This window comes from Abrus precatorius, unplaced genomic scaffold (assembly GCF_003935025.1).
Source record: "Abrus precatorius isolate BTA unplaced genomic scaffold, Abrus_2018 Scaffold3, whole genome shotgun sequence".
Taxonomy (NCBI): Eukaryota; Viridiplantae; Streptophyta; class Magnoliopsida; order Fabales; family Fabaceae; genus Abrus; species Abrus precatorius.
Window position 1 is genome coordinate 4,937,817 of NW_020874373.1, and position 16,557 is coordinate 4,954,373.

At 34.1% G+C, this 16,557-nt stretch overlaps 2 protein-coding genes across 3 annotated transcripts; both read left to right on the forward strand.

The window, feature by feature from the left end:
- The first annotated feature begins 444 nt into the window (after positions 1–444).
- On the forward strand, positions 445–7,325 carry LOC113860650 (proline--tRNA ligase, cytoplasmic). Of its 2 annotated transcripts, XR_003503995.1 has the most exons (15): positions 451–582; positions 663–721; positions 803–888; positions 1,044–1,136; positions 1,349–1,465; positions 1,856–2,043; positions 2,600–2,666; positions 3,015–3,137; positions 3,220–3,372; positions 3,457–3,741; positions 3,849–4,067; positions 4,224–4,317; positions 4,496–4,647; positions 6,510–6,731; positions 7,104–7,325. XR_003503995.1 is itself a non-coding variant. In XM_027493103.1 (13 exons), exons 2-13 carry the CDS (start codon positions 685–687, stop codon positions 4,558–4,560), a joined length of 1,527 nt encoding a protein of 508 aa, XP_027348904.1. In that variant the 5' UTR covers positions 445–582; positions 663–684; the 3' UTR covers positions 4,561–4,741. The 2 variants fall into 2 exon arrangements, 1 of the variants encoding a protein (XP_027348904.1); XM_027493103.1 differs by lacking the exons at positions 6,510–6,731; positions 7,104–7,325 and having other exon boundaries at positions 445–582; positions 4,496–4,741.
- A 4,523-nt stretch (positions 7,326–11,848) lies between these two features.
- On the forward strand, positions 11,849–15,068 carry LOC113860651 (probable polygalacturonase). The gene is made up of 6 exons (XM_027493104.1): positions 11,849–11,984; positions 12,523–12,840; positions 13,154–13,274; positions 13,349–13,523; positions 13,670–13,740; positions 14,069–15,068. Exons 1-6 carry the CDS (start codon positions 11,967–11,969, stop codon positions 14,764–14,766), a joined length of 1,401 nt encoding a protein of 466 aa, XP_027348905.1. The 5' UTR covers positions 11,849–11,966; the 3' UTR covers positions 14,767–15,068.
- The last annotated feature ends 1,489 nt before the right edge of the window (positions 15,069–16,557 follow it).

The window sequence follows — 16,557 nt, forward strand, 5'->3', positions numbered from 1 at the left end:
TCAAATCCAAATAAAACTCCTAAAAATACTGTTAATTTCACTGGACACCTTGCAGAAGTCAATTTGTTTACATGTGAAAGAGAACATTGCTTTAGTCATACAAAGTCTGCGTACTTTATTCAATAAATATCTCTTAAAACGTTAATTTATGCTGCATTTTCTCGATAGTAGGTAAAATATCACCACTATATATTAAAAATGAAAATGTAAAACATTAAACTATTAAGTTTTAAAATACTTTTGGTATTAAATTTTCCACGTCTTACTGTATAATTTTTTTAACAAAAATGTGATTTTGAGATTTTTTTGTAATTCATAAAATAATTAATAACTAAAATAATAACACGAAGAATAATAAAGGGCAAAATTACTTTAACTTCACCCGCATGTGAGTAATACGTTACTACATTTATACAGAGAGTAACCGAAGACTTGCGCAGGGACAGTGAAGAGTAAAAAGGCGAAGAAGAAATTAAAAAACGAGAGAAGGGCGCAATTATCTGAAAGCGAAAACCCTAGGGTCAACCGTGACGCTACAATCGCTCTCTCACGTTTCATTCGCATTCGGCATCTTTGCAACGAGTAAAACAGCTTGCATTTGAAGACTGATATGCTTTTGCTTCATCTTCTAATCGTTTACAATTCTCTTTTGGCTATGGCAGGATCAGGTGCTCGTATTTCAAGATGGCGGGAACGGAAGCCAAAAACGCCAAAAAATCTGGTAATTCGCATTACTGATGCATTCCCCCCCCCCCACCTCATTTGCATTTCATTTCATTCTTCTAATGGTGAAGCTTAGCAGGTGGTAAGAAGAAAGAGGTGAAGAAGGAGACTGGCTTAGGACTTACGCATCGGAAGGCTGAAAACTTCGGAGAGTGGTATTCCGAGGTATTATGTGCAGTTAAATAGTTTCTACTTGTTGTTTTGACCTGATCTGTGTTTGGTCAAAATTGCTTGTTCGTTCTAATCTGATTTTGTTTCACGCTTTGACAATTTCGGCAGTGTGTTTGTTTCTTGACTTTGACTTTTGATTAATCTGATAGGTTGTTGTTAATGCGGAAATGATTGAGTACTATGATATATCTGGTTGCTACATTCTCAGGCCTTGGTCAATGGCGATATGGGAGATCATGCATGTGAGTTTCTTAATTCTTCTTTTGTTTTAAGATAATGAGGGAATGCAAATATGTGTTAGTGTAATTTTTTTTGTGCTGAAATTTCTCTCGTTTAGCTCTATTGATAATGCTTGAGAGTGTCGATTTGGAGAAGGTGAATACAGAATTGTAGATTTCTTTCTTTTGATTTATACATAGGTCAGAGTTGCTTTAATTTTAAAATCAATGTGCAGGAGTTTTTTGATCCCGAAATTAAGAAAATGAAGATCAAGAACTGCTATTTCCCTTTGTTTGTGTCTCCTGGAGTTTTGCAAAAGGAGAAAGACCACGTTGAGGGATTCGCTCCAGAGGTGAGTGTACAGATTTGTTGGGCCATGTAAAGTAGAGCGTGCAATGAATTGGGTTAAGGTTTTTGTTTGAACCAGGGAATATCCTCCATAATATAATGAAGGATTGGTTTGGTTGTAAAGATTTGGAGATTATTGTGTGTTTAGATCAATTGTTTGTTTAATGGTTTGGGCTTTTCTAATCAGGGACATGCTATGCTGGATTGTATGATGTACAACAAAAAAATTAGTTTAGCAACATCTGTGTATCATTCAGCTAATGATAGTTTCATATGTTGGAATGGTTATTTTTTAACTTGCAGTATAATATTTAATCTATACAGTTTCATTACTTCCTGAAGGACATTTTATTTTGAAGATACTATTTTTCTGATTGTCTTACTCTTATGCCAGGTTGCTTGGGTGACAAAGTCCGGGGAATCTGAATTAGAAATTCCTATTGCTATTCGTCCAACTAGTGAAACTGTCATGTATCCTTACTACTCTAAGTGGATAAGGGGACATCGGGACTTGCCTTTGAAACTTAATCAGTGGTGCAATGTTGTTAGATGGGAGTTCAGCAATCCCACACCATTCATCAGGTAGTGAATTTCCATCTTATTTTGTTCATCAGGTAGCAAGTTTCTCAATGACGTCATGTAATTCATGTAACAAAACTTACCTAGTGGGATAAAGTTTAATTGTTTTTGTTATGTAATGATTTGTAGTCTGCCATTAATGCAATAATAAATTACAAATTTAAATAAGAATCTTCAAATTTTGGAATATTCAGCCATTGTATGTTTAGTTATTTACCCTCCTACTTAGTGACTGTTGGTTTAAGTTAGATAATCAATTCTTGCACTTTCTAACGAAAATCATGTAAATGTTACAATCAAAATCAGGCTTGGCCTTGTGACCTGGAGGTCATGGGTTCAGTCCTGGAAAACAGCCTCTCTACTTGCTGGGCTGAGGCTATGTATGTCTATCCTCCCAACTCCACCAATTGGGAGCCTTGTGCACTAGGTTGCCCTGATTAAATATCTCATTATTAATATGGTTTCAGATACTGTTGGCATCATGTAGACTAATTTATGTCACGGAACTTCTTTATAGTCCATTGTGTGGTGACGGTGCTTATATAAATTTTGATTGCAGGAGTCGTGAGTTTCTTTGGCAGGAAGGGCACACTGCTTTTGCAACAAAGGAGGAAGCAGATGCAGAGGTATTGCATCAAATATTTATTTTAAGAATTTCTCTTTTGGTCTCATACTCTCATTTGTGTAACTTGCCATAATTTGTCATCTTTTGTATGTGGATATTTAATGAAGAGTTGTTAATGCCCTTCTCTCATCTAGTGCTTTGTGAAAAAATCTTTTTTCTTAAAATCAAAATTGCGCATCACTATCTTCCCTTTCTTGGGGTTTTATGGGTCTTAAATTAGCTATGAACTTCCTTTTTATGACTGGTGCATTCTAGACTGCTTATTAATTTGTAATTTCCACCCAAGCATGCAGATTTCCCATTTTCTGAAAATTTGTTTTCAAAATATTCTAAACTATTTCTTTTTCAGGTTCTTGAGATACTAGAATTATATAGGCGTATATATGAAGAGTATTTGGCAGTTCCTGTCATAAAGGGTAAGAAAAGTGAACTTGAGAAGTTTGCTGGTGGACTTTACACTACCAGTGTTGAGGTATATGTCTGAAATTCTGGCATAAACACTGATGTGATTTGATGGTGAAAGTTGTTTATAAATTTTTGATCAATTTTGCTAGGCATTTATTCCAAACACTGGTCGTGGTATACAAGGTGCAACTTCTCACTGTCTGGGCCAAAATTTTGCTAAAATGTTTGAGATAAACTTTGAAAATGAGAAGGGAGAAAAAGCAATGGTCTGGCAGAACTCATGGGCCTACAGTACTCGAACTGTAAGCTTTGACTCCTTGAATATACAAGCATCAGAGGATTCCTCTACATCTGATCGCATTTTATATTTCTTCATTTTTTAACAGATTGGGGTGATGGTGATGGTTCATGGTGATGATAAGGGATTGGTACTACCTCCTAAAGTAGCATCAGTACAAGTCATTGTGATTCCTGTGCCTTACAAAGATGCTGATACTCAAGGAATATTTGATGCCTGTACTGCAACTGTGAATACATTATGTGGAGCAGGTATTCGTGCTGAGTCAGATTTTAGAGATAACTACTCTCCTGGATGGAAGTATTCTCATTGGGAAATGAAAGGTGTTCCTCTAAGAATTGAAATTGGGCCGAAGGATTTAGCAAATAAGCAGGTCATTAACTTTGTCCTACTGTTGCATCGATTCACATATTTGTCATTTTGCTTTACACTGTTAGTTTTTCAATGAACTTCAAATAAATCTCCTTATATTCTGCATAGGTTCGTGCTGTTCGACGCGATAATGGTGCAAAGATAGACATTGCCAGTGCTAATTTGGTTGAGGAAGTAAACAATTTGCTTGGTATTATTCAGCAGAACCTGTTTGATGTTGCAAAACAGAAACGGGATGAATGCATTCAGGTCATACATACTTGGGATGAATTTCTGCAAGCTTTGAACCAAAGAAAAATGATCTTAGCTCCTTGGTGTGATGAGGAGGTATGAATTGTGTGTTTTTGTTCAAATATGATATTTCTGGTGTCTTGATAATATGCTTGCCATGTCTTGACATCACATGGCTGTCTCTCGAGTAATCTTGCATGGTGTATGGTTTGGTGTTCTTTTGGTAATAATTTTTGGTCAATAATGATTCAGGCTGTGGAAGCAGATGTCAAAGCAAGGACAAAGGGTGAGATGGGAGCAGCTAAGACTCTTTGTAGCCCATTTGATCAGCCAGAACTCCCAGAAGGTATAACCCTTGTTTTTATGTGGGTGTTATTTTTTGTGCAACTGACCTTAAAATTCTATTTGCACCTTTAGCTTCGGTATGAGCATGCTATCTGCTAATGTTTTATGTTTTACCCCGCTAATGTATAACATCACCGTTGATGCTGGTGTTGCTTATTAAATATGGTTGACTTTTACAGGCACCAAGTGCTATGCGTCAGGAAAACCTGCAACAAAGTGGTCATACTGGGGCAGAAGTTACTAGACTATTAGCTCTTGATGGTTGTATTTTCTGGAGCTAGTTTGATACCGGATTTGTGGATCTCACAAATATTAGTTTTTCTTTTCATGGGTACCTTTTTCAACTGATAGTTTTACTTTGATTCTTTGTGATACAATATTTATTGTGATCTAAAAAATGAGTTTTACATATGCGGTCGTCCAATTGAAACACGTCATCATTTCCTGCATGTTTAAATGGATGGAAGGGATGAAATGGCATGGAAATTTTGATGGAACCATTCAATCCTGGTTTATATAGTATATATAATATAATGGAGGAAGAAAGTAGCGAACTTTGAAATTTAATTAAGTTTCAGAAACCCTTTTATGCTTTAGACCATGTTACTACATGCATGTGAACTTTTGTTCCTCTGCCTGCCTGGATATATTGTCTTTAAGAATTTTTATTTTTGTCTTCCTAGTGTGCCTTCCTCAATGATTTAAAACTGATTCATCTAATTGAATTATTTGGTTATATAGAGTGGCGAGCTCGAATAGTTATGTGTTGACTAATGACATCTCCACACCCCTAATTAGATTTTCTCCCTTTGGTTTGGGAATTCAAGGGTATGCTTGGTGGCGTTGAGGTTTTGGTTCGTTATGTGTAGACTTTAAGTAAAGTAACGGTCCGCTTAGTTAATATCCGACAATTTTCAGATCGAAAACCTGAAAGGTGTTAAACAGTTATATATATATATATATATGAATTGAAGGTAAATAAAATTTGTTTATGTATGCCCATTTCATAATTATATGAGGAATGCTTTTACAAAGTTTTTTATATTGTTATTTAATCATGGATTGTTATACAATTGAATATTGTTAATTTCTGTAATAATTATTTTAAAATTTATATATAGGAAAATTCTAATTAATTGACATTGTAAAGAATTACATTAATGTATTAAGAATTTTTTAGAAAATATTTATTGTGCTTGTTTGTAATTTTTTATGTAATAAATGTTAAATTTTTAATCGGAAAATATGTTTAGTTACTGAAAATCCGTCCTATAATATTTGGTGAGAACAAAAAACTAATGAATCTAGTAAGAGGCTAGGACCTCACCTAATCCCCTGTCCAATATCTACCAAGAAGTTTACCCAGTCTCTGAACCCTCTTCATTACTTCTATAAAATAACAAGGGCCAGTCGATTAAAATCCCAAACTTCGCCGTGCTTTGTCAGTCATCAGGGGTTGTAGTCAGAAGGTGGAAAGTACTGCACAACGCAGAATGTAAACCATGTCTCTTTAGGACTGAATAAAGCAAAACCATATCGGAAGAAGGCATTTATTAACAATGGTTGCATTATATGTGGTGAAATGTTTGTGTACCATTTGGATGTATTTTTGTAACATGTGTATATTAAAAAATAAAAAAATAAAAAATAAAAAACAGGTAAAAGATAAAAATAATTATATTCAATATTATATATGTTATCGACTTTTAGTGATTCAAATAACAAAACTGTTCATGACAAAAAAAAAAAAAAAAACTGTTGTATCAGCAATGAATTCATTCATTTTGATGTGTTACAAACTTGGTCCTTGTTTATAGAGGAAAAAGTAATGTAGTTTAACCAGTGTGAGAAAGCGAAGGCAGCCACAAACATGATCAAGTTCTGGTATCTGCAATATTCTACTAGAATAAAAAACACTATCTAGTATTTTTGTCTATTTGCAGCATAATAATGTAAATAAAGGCTGTAGTCTACTCTAATACTGCTGGTATTTGGTGTTTTTTTTTTTTCAACTTCGGATGGCGGATCCAAGGGTGCAGCAAAGTGTAAAAATGATAATTGAAAAAAAAAGTTTTAATTTAATATTTTCTGATTAAAATTTATACATTAATTACGAAATCTCTGCAAAAGTTGATTGACCAACTATTGCAGGAATAGAATTAATATATTTCCTTTTTCTTTTGCATCAATTAGTAGAATCACTTTTCAGATGTGGTGCGGAATTGTTCGTGGTCCATCATAAGTTGTTAAGTCCCATAGGCGAGAGAGCTTTCATATATGCCGATGCACGACTGAGTATTACCACGCATTTACATGATAGTTCCAGCATGCATGCATTGTTACAATTGGGAGATATAATATGTAACATGGCTTCAGAAATTTGCTAGTGTTTCATTATTAATGACTATTTGTAAGGTACAAATGCAGGCATGAAAAGGTGACATTTGTAAATGGATCTTTTTCTTTTTTTCAACTACAGTTTTCGTTGTCCCATTGATCTTGGGGGAGTTTTTGACCTATAATATCAAGTTTGTAATTGTTGGGCCCATTGCCTTAGGAAAATGAAAAAGCATCCTTTGTTTTTTGGTAAGGAATAGCATGGTCTTACTCTTGGCGTATTTATGTCTTTCTTTCTTTTCCCTTTTTTTCTTGTCTTTTGGTCTTTTTACTAAGGGAAAATTCGAGCTGTAATTTCTATTTTCTGTTGGGCATCTTGATGGTTGAGTGTATTTATTTATTGTGAACATTTATTTTCATGTAGTGACTATCCAATGTGTTTGCGTATAGAGCGGAATTTGCATCAAGCACGTCTCACCCACAAAGGATGTGTCAGGAAAATGTACCGAATAAAAAAGAATGGGGCCAATAGAAGTAGGCTTCCATTTTGGCAAATCATTGTATCCATTTTCTACTTTTCATTTCACAAATCATTTTATGATTGTACGTATGTCAACATTTAACCAGTTTCTACTTTTCATATGCATAGTTAATTCTACAACTTCATTTAGTGCCATCTTCAAATTTTTAGATTTAAAATCTAAATTCTATATGCTTATCATGCTGATTAGAAAAAATAAAATAAAATTCTTAAAAATGTTAATTTAACAGTAAAAGAACGAATGGCAAGAAGGTGATATTGAAAGCATATGCATGTGCCAATTCTAACTGCCCCACATTCTTTCAACTAAGCATTAAGCAATGCTAATTAATAATTTCTAACTAATTCTTACCCATGAAGCAAGGATTGACCAGAGTTGGATTTTTCATGTAGATCGTACATATGTATATCGATACAATTAAATTGAGGTTTAAATTATTTAAAATGGAAAAAGTGAATACAATTAGAAAATAAAAAAATAATTTAAAATTAGCTAAATTTGTGAAATACTTTTGAACAAAAATAAACATATATTTGCCGCTTACTTTACACATTTTCTTATTTTAAAAGGTACAAATCCCAAATTTTGATGTTGCTGTTTGTAGCTAGAGATTCAGTCCTTGAAGGAAAAGAAAAAATCTTCAGTGGGAGACTAAGAAGTGTGCTTTATTAATCGTTACGTCACTCTCTTTACTCTCTGTTTTTTCCCAAAGAAAGTCTTAACTACAAGCATATTCTCGTAAGCATAAAGATCTATTGCGATAAAACAAATTAACAAAAAGAAGAAATGAATGTTTTCATGAATAAAAAGAAACTATGGCAATAACAATTTTTTAGATCAACCATCTATTCAGAACCCCTTTTAATCAAATTCAATGTGTTGGGAGCGGAGGTATATGCCAAAGCTCATCGTGCCAACAAATAGAAGAAACATCCCTCAAATGCAATGTTTGCAACCCGTATACTACTTTGGGTACCACAGACTCATCTTCAAATTGAGATGTGTATTTAATCAATGCATAATGGTTTCTTTTATTTTCTTAGTAAGTGTTGATGAATACTGATGATTTTTCTACATATAGATAAAAAAAAAATTCAAATAATTAAATATTGTGCATTTATGGAGATAAACCATATCTTTATGTCTGTCTTCAGATGTGATATTTTCATAATATGTATGTGAATTATATTGGTACTTTGGACAAGTTTTTGCCTTTGCCTAGCTTGTCCGATCCTTAGTGTGCAATGTGGTATGGTCCATCGATCCAATGCTATCTGTGAGACTGTGACTTCTTTAGCAGATGAACGATAGAAGACAAACGCCTTTGGATCTAAGTACTCTCCCCTTCTTGCCAATTCAATTATTATCAAAACAATCTAATAATAATATGGAATTCTTATTGTCATATATATTATGTTTCTCATATTATATAGTTTGTTTACTGCAACACGACATTATGTGACGAATAACTTTCAAAATTTAAATTATTAAGTGGATTATTTGAATCTTGCAGTTTCATTATTTAAATTATTAATTCTTAAAATTAATATCATATGAAATACTATCTACTATTATTTTTATTTTTCATTTTTTGATACAGACATTCTAAAAATACATTCTTAAATATGTAATTCGAAAGGTACACAAAACATTTTCCAATCTGAATAGTTTGGCAGGTAAACAAATATTTCCACTGTATCTTCCCAAAAACGCAAATTTGAAGCGAAGTTGATGATTTATCATCATCCTCTATTATTACTACAATTCCAAGGCTAATTCACGTTCTCCTATGATTTCAAGATATCTAATTATCTATGTTGCGAAAACCCACGCATTTGATTTCAGGTATGTTCGGAATGTGTCGGGTGTTGGTTAATTCTGTCATTAATTAGAGTAACAAAACATGAAATATGCACCTCACTTAAACTTAAATAACAAATTACGCAAAGAACTAGCCCTACTGAGGTTAATGATGCTACACAAAGCATGATCAGTATTATTTTTCCTTGCATAATATATGTATAGCTACAGCAAACTTTGTACGGAAAGTTCATATAATATTGAAAGGGTAAAATGCACAAAATTATGTGACCGTGCTTTATAGCTAGCTCCTTTTAGTACTGTCTTGCCATCAAAATAATAATGTAACTTTACATAATTATACTTGTTAAAAAAAAAACCTAACTAAAGATATTGTTGCTGTTATGGTTAAGGGTTGTGTTTTACATTCACTGACTGAATTCAGACTTTAGCCAGTAAATAAGAGAATTAACTCTTAATGCCTAAATCTATTATATACTAGTAATTTACATACCATAAACAAATCATACAATGTATCCCTATTTTGCATTATTTAAAGTGGATAGTTATTACAAACAATTACTTAGAAGATTCTTATCCACATGAAAGGAGGAGATAGGGATTTGGTGCATTTTCCCCTAAATATAATTGGAATGGGTAATGTCCTCGGATTTGTCAAACATGTTCACAATTTATAAATGAGGCAGGCCATAGCTTGTCGTCATTTACTCATTTGTGATATTGAAATACTATCTACCCTTTATTAGTTATATTACTTAAGCATAACTACCATCATTATGAACCACACATAAAGGATCAAATCAAATATAAAGCTAGAAGAGTTTTCGACCAAAACAAAATACTAAAAGAAAATTAATGCACAAGTTGGCATTATAATAATTACTCTGAAATTATTGCCATCTAACGTGACAAAGAAACTATGTTAGTCAACTGTCCAGAAAATACTTTTAAAATGTAACTTGGAAAAACAATAAGGGAAAAATGCATTTTTGATAACTTGAAATAATACTTTATTGCCCTGGAGAGAGAGGTTCTTCTTTCAGTACTCGAGCTCTATATAATAAAAATGATATTTTAAGTTTTAAATGGAATACATGTTTGTAAAATAATTCATTAATCCATATGTATGCATAATGCTTTGCTGTGTGGAATAAAATCATCACAATTTAGTTACCGTTTGGCTTATGGGGCATAGGATACCTGGCTTTGGAAACCTTAACTTTTCACATGCCAGGGGGTGAGATTTAGACCTTTGTGTCTCTGATATTGTCTGTTCTAGGACCCTGTCCCCCTCTTTCTAGACATTTTTTTTATCTAAATAAATTGATCAAAAATTATCATTCATTGAATAAATAGTTTAGTTTAAAAAAAATATTTTATTACATCAAGTATATGAAAATATAATCAATATTTTAAAAAATTACTATCATCAACATTAATTACTTAAATTCAATTCCAAAAACTGAGATGAATATTTTAAAAAAATTATTTATTTTTCCTTAAGATCAATTATTTGTAGTTAGAAGGGGGTGGTTAGTTGTTTCCTCGTGTGAAACTCAAAGATGTAACCCACACTCGAAAAAATAAAGAGAGAGAGGAAAAGATGAGATACATGCAATGGTGAGGCAACAGCTCTCAAGGATTTGTTTGTTGTGGATGAGAAAATGACGAATCTCATTTTCTTTTTTCCTTTCTTGGTTGGCCAATAAACGACGAAGTTCATTTCGGTCCAATCATGCCACAAAACGGAATTTTATATGACATATTTTTGTTATCAAGAAAACAATAATACCATTTTATATTTTTTGACTCTGTTAACATAATCAACGTAATAAAATAATGAAATAGAAAGTGATATAGAAGTAGAAGCATTGTTGTTATCCTAAGTAACGTTACTGCTTTTACTCTTGAATCGAGATCCCTAAGAAGAAACAGACGAAATCCCAGCTGTACGACGACGTTTCAGCATATGAGCCAGCCTTGCGAATGTGAACTAAATTTTGTACTATTATTGTTACAAGGTTATGGTTCTCTGACATTGACAAGAGCATCACGTCCCTATACTCACTAACACATACCGGTTTTGCTTTTTATGGCTAAAATTTGTCTGCCTCCCATTGTTCCATTCACCATTCCCCATTTTACTATGATCCCTTTATTTATTTTTGTGTTACAATTTAAAATTAGACTCCACAAATTATGAAGAAAGTAGGGAAAATAACGGAATAACCTTTTTTATTTGAATGCTTTATTATTGTTATTGTTATGTTGACTGAAGGAAGAAAAACAAGGGAACAAATGATTAATGGTGTGAAGTAGTTAAAGTAAAACATAGTATGAACATGAATGTTGACTTGACGGAGTTTACGAAATAGAAATGTGGGTTGGGATGAAAAAATTGTCACGAGCTACACAAAAACTGAAGTTGAACAGTGAAGGGACGGTACATGCAAAGCTAAATTATGAGGAAAGGTGTTACCTTAGCAGTTGGCGTTGTCTGAAGTTGTGTGTCACTTTGTGTTGCAAGTCACTATCTCTTCACTTTAGCAATAGAAGAGGTGACAAACGCAAAATCAGATACCACTCCTGTGTTTGAAGAGTTCATCACCAGTACCATCTTCAAAATCATTTGAGTTTCTCTTTCTTCACTCTTCTGGGGACTTTTCCATAGACGGTGAGAGAGAGAGAGAGAGAGAGGGGGGGGGGGGGGGTCCTACTGCTTATTGTTTAGAGGGCAGTAACAGTCTTTGTCAATGATTTTTACTTGGGTGGTGACTCTCTCATTTCAATGACCCACCCAATCAATATCACACTTGCTTATTGCTGGGGTGGGGATTTTAATCAATGAACCAAACCTCCTCCTCCTCTTCTTCAACTTTGCTTCCTTCACCCTTTCTTTTTCTTCACTAGTAGGGGAATTTGGAATTGGAGGTACCCGGATCTCATTCATATGAGGAGACATTCAACAGTGAGTTCTCTCTCTCTCCCTCTCTGCATTCTCACTTGGAGAGGTCCCAATCTCACTTTTATCACCTGTCAGGCTTTGTAGTGTGGAGTAAGATCTAAAAGCTAAGTCTTTCTTACATAGATGAAGAATAACACTAGTGGGATCATCCACTGTTCACCTTGTTATAATTTGTGCTAATTCTTAAGGAAGTGGCACTTGGTTAGTGGAAAAATGGGGGGTGATTGGTTTTTTCACTTTTGGTTGTTCCTTTTGTGATTAGTGTATATCTCTTCTTGCATTATCAACTGTGTGGCCAAAACCAAAATGTAGCTGATGATCTGAGTGGATTTTCAATTTTGAACTCCTGAAAGTTGAATTTTTTATTGCTCTTTCTAGATCCTACCTGAATTTCATAATTTTCACGGTCCTTTTAGTAAAGGGTGAAGAAGAATGTGGATTGCTTTTGTTCTTAATTGATAAATGAACTCCAAAATGGGAAAGCTGCTCACAGTCTTAAGGGTAGCCCATGGTAACTGATGGTGAAATGTTTCTCTTGCAGCTCGTGGAAGTGCTTCTGGTACTTGCATTGTTCAATTGTTGTTCATGGACAGTGTGGAGCAGCACACTTTGCAAGCAGACAAACTTTGAGGAAGTTCGACCTCACAGTGTCAGCATCACCGAATTTGGTGCAGTTGGCGATGGGATCACTCTCAACACAAAAGCATTTCAGAATGCCATCTTCTACCTCAATTCCTTTGCAGACAAAGGCGGAGCAAAGCTTTTTGTCCCGGCTGGCCGGTGGTTAACTGGTAGTTTTGATCTCATCAGTCATCTAACTTTGTGGCTGGACAAAGATGCAGTAATTCTTGGATCAACGGTAAGCCACTCGTTGTAATAATGCAGAATAAAAAAAGGAAGTTTTAGTAAAGCTGCTTCGCTGACTTGTCTGCAGTTTTTCCAAAGTAAAAGGCCACTTTCAGCATAGTTCTCTTATTTTTGCTAATCAATGTGGCAGTGGTCTATTTTAGTTAATCAATTACCATGCAAGGATAGTATTTTGACAGCCAAATTTGTTTAAGTTTGGTTTGTGTTTTATGTGCTGTGCTGAAGTCCTATAAACTTGATAGTCTATAATATGCTTATACATTATTGCAGTTTCAATTATGATATGTATATTCTGCTTATTACAGAACTCTGAGGATTGGCCAGTTGTTGATCCTCTACCATCTTATGGGAGAGGAAGAGAGTTGCCAGGTGGAAGGCATAGGAGCCTTATTTATGGGCACAATTTGACTGATGTTATCATAACTGGTTGGTAATTCAACAAATAATATTATTTTCTCCATGCATATAAGTATATTGATGCTATCGATGTCTCAATGAAGGTAATAATGGGACCATCGATGGTCAAGGGAGTATCTGGTGGAGCAGGTTTTGGAACAAAACTCTGGATTATACACGTCCTCATTTGGTGGAATTGATGAATTCAACCGGGGTTCTCATTTCAAATTTAACCTTCTTGAATTCTCCATTTTGGACTATTCATCCTGTGTACTGCAGGTTTGTCCCCTACTGAAGGACAGATTTTATATTGTATTCCTTTGTGTTCTGTAGTTCAAGTGCTTCCATTGCCTTTTTAAAACTGTGCAATAGTTGAGCTTTCATGATTAGGGGGGAGATTTGAGACTGTTTTTCTGGATGAACAGCCAAGTAACAGTTCAGAATGTCCGGATCCTTGCTCCTCTTAATTCACCAAACACAGATGGGATTGATCCAGGTGAGCTTTCTCACTTTAGGCTGGAATGTCATACTAACGTGAAATTCACAATTACCAAGTATTCTGCATTCTTTTAAAAAAAAAAAAATGTTTACAGCTGTTTTGGTGCAGTATCACCCTTTTATTATAAAATATTTTAAGGAAAATTTTTCATATGAACTAAATGAAGACATAATATCTAGATTTATGCAATTGTGCATCAGGGCAAAGGAAATATCCAAGCTATAAAGCAATGTATCTCTTAAACACTAGGCAGTGCTAACCTGACAATTATTTTCCTTTCTAGAAGATTTTTAGATTCTCACATACACCTCTAAAATGTGTCCAGACTCTTCTGATAATGTATGCATTGAAGACTGTTATATAAGCACTGGTGATGATCTGATTGCCATCAAAAGTGGGTGGGATGAGTATGGCATCGCATATGGACGGCCCAGCACAAACATTATCATCCACAGGCTTGTTGGGAGAACTGAAACGAGTGCAGGGATTGCTATTGGAAGCGAAATGTCCGGTGGTGTATCCGAAGTTTATGCAGAAGATATTCAATTCTATGAATCATATAATGCAATCAGAATAAAGACTTCTCCTGGCAGGGGTGGTTATGTTAGAAACATCTATGTCTCTAACATGACCTTGACTAATGTTGATATTGCTATTAGGTTCACTGGTTTATATGGAGATCATCCTGATGATGGTTATGACCCAAATGCTCTACCTGTAATAGAAAAGATTACAATCAAGGATGTGATAGGAGAAAAGATAAAAAAAGCTGGTCTTATGGAGGGTATAGAAGGTGACAATTTTGTCAACATTTGCCTATCAAACATCACCCTTAATGTGAGCTCACACTATCCATGGAACTGCTCAAACGTTGAAGGATACTCTGACTTGGTTTTGCCAGAAGCTTGTGAACCTCTCAAGGATAGAATATTCCCTGAGCATTGTTCAGACTGTTACTATTTGTCAAATCCCCTACCAAATTCGAATGATCAACATAGAGGTGCTTGGTTTATGTCTTGGTAAATTGTGGAGTTTATAGCATTATGCTACCAAAGCTCACTTCATAGCTGAAATTTGATTGGTTCATTTTTTCAGCAGGACAAATTTCAGGTGACATAAGAAGTTGAGTGGAGTTGCTGACCTGTGATTGTCCATCTGCAGAAAGATACCGAGAGATGATTGCTTTTTGTAACTTGTGTGCAGTAACAAATAATTGAGTGATTTATCAGAAATAGGAAGTTGGATGATTTCATGTCTTGCTTTTTCTAGCTACATACGGCTTTGGAAAAGAAAATTGCAAAATTTTGTGTTTCTATTGATTCTAAGGGAAAGAATGTGTTTGGCTGCCGATAGAACTGAGATATGGTTACTCTGACATAACTCCCTTTTGCTACAATGTTGTTGGACATTGGAGATTTTGCAGAAGTACGTGGCAAGGGACTTGTTGGCTTTACATCCATTGAGTGAATAAGGATTCCTATAAATAAGCTTCCTAGAAAAGTGGAATCTAATCAATTGCATACCTCTTCTTTTACACTTAACTAGTTAATACATGAATGATTTATTATTTGGTGCTTTTATTTCGTTTCTCTTTAAGGCTGGCCTAATGATCCAAGTTACATTAAATGCCTAACTGGAACCACCCCAGATATAAATTAAACAAAAAATGTCATGTATTACATCATAAGGGATCAATATAGTAGAGATGAGCATGAACAATGGACAAGCCAATGACAACAAATCTTTATCCCTTAGGTTGAGTTGAGAATCTCCATTTTAAGAATATTTTGACTCCCTCGTCGCTGATAACTGAACATTCAAACTAAACATGCCTTGAAATGTGTCTTAAGCTCCCTAGATACACCAGCTAACTTCAATTCTAGTGTTACCTCTAAACCCGTAACTATTGTTAAATTTAATTTAGTCCTTCAAATCATATTTTTAAAATTTTGAATTTTATAAATTTTAAATAATTTAAATTGTAATTTCTATCACTACTTATGATGTAGTAGCATTTAGATATGTCAAGTCACATGTATTTGGAAAAACTGTTGATGTCATAGTTATATATCACAGTATAAGTAAGTAGCATTAGAGACTACTTAAAAGAAAATTATGAAGATCAAAATTACAAAAATGTTTTTTGAAGGACTAACATTTTCAAAGATTTAAAACATATTTAAGCTAACATTTAATTTTGATACTTGAAAGTATTTGTGTAAATTTGTGTGTTGAGCCTTCATTTGATTTGGATGTTGAAAAATAACAGCTCACACACGGATAGCACTAAATTTTGTCTAGATGTTTACTGTGCTTCTTTGCCTTTTTTTTTAGTTTTTTTTTGTCTCAGTAACTAGTATCTTAAGAATATTATTTAAGAAATCAATAAATAAAAAAATTTATTGAAAACTATGCTAACCATTATTTAAAAATATGATAACAATATATTAATAACACTATTTGTGAAGGGCCCTGTTAACATTTGTTTTATTTTCTTAAAACAATTTACACAAATAACAAAGCAATCTTTGTGGGCCTGGACACCTTCCAATGGTTAGGCTGAAGCGTTTTCTCTCTGGTGAATTGAGCCCACGAACTACATCATAGCCCAACATTTGGGCCACATCCCTCCTTTCCTTTCTATTAATGACAACTCAACTCAATGTTGACCAAAACAAAAATCAACCTCCAGAAAGACAAACTAAATAATGGTTGGGACAAAAATAGACCTAAACGATGACATAAAAAAAGGCATATTTTTTGTGGACACGCATAAATTGAGTCACATAACTTGTAGAACTTGTTAAAACGAAT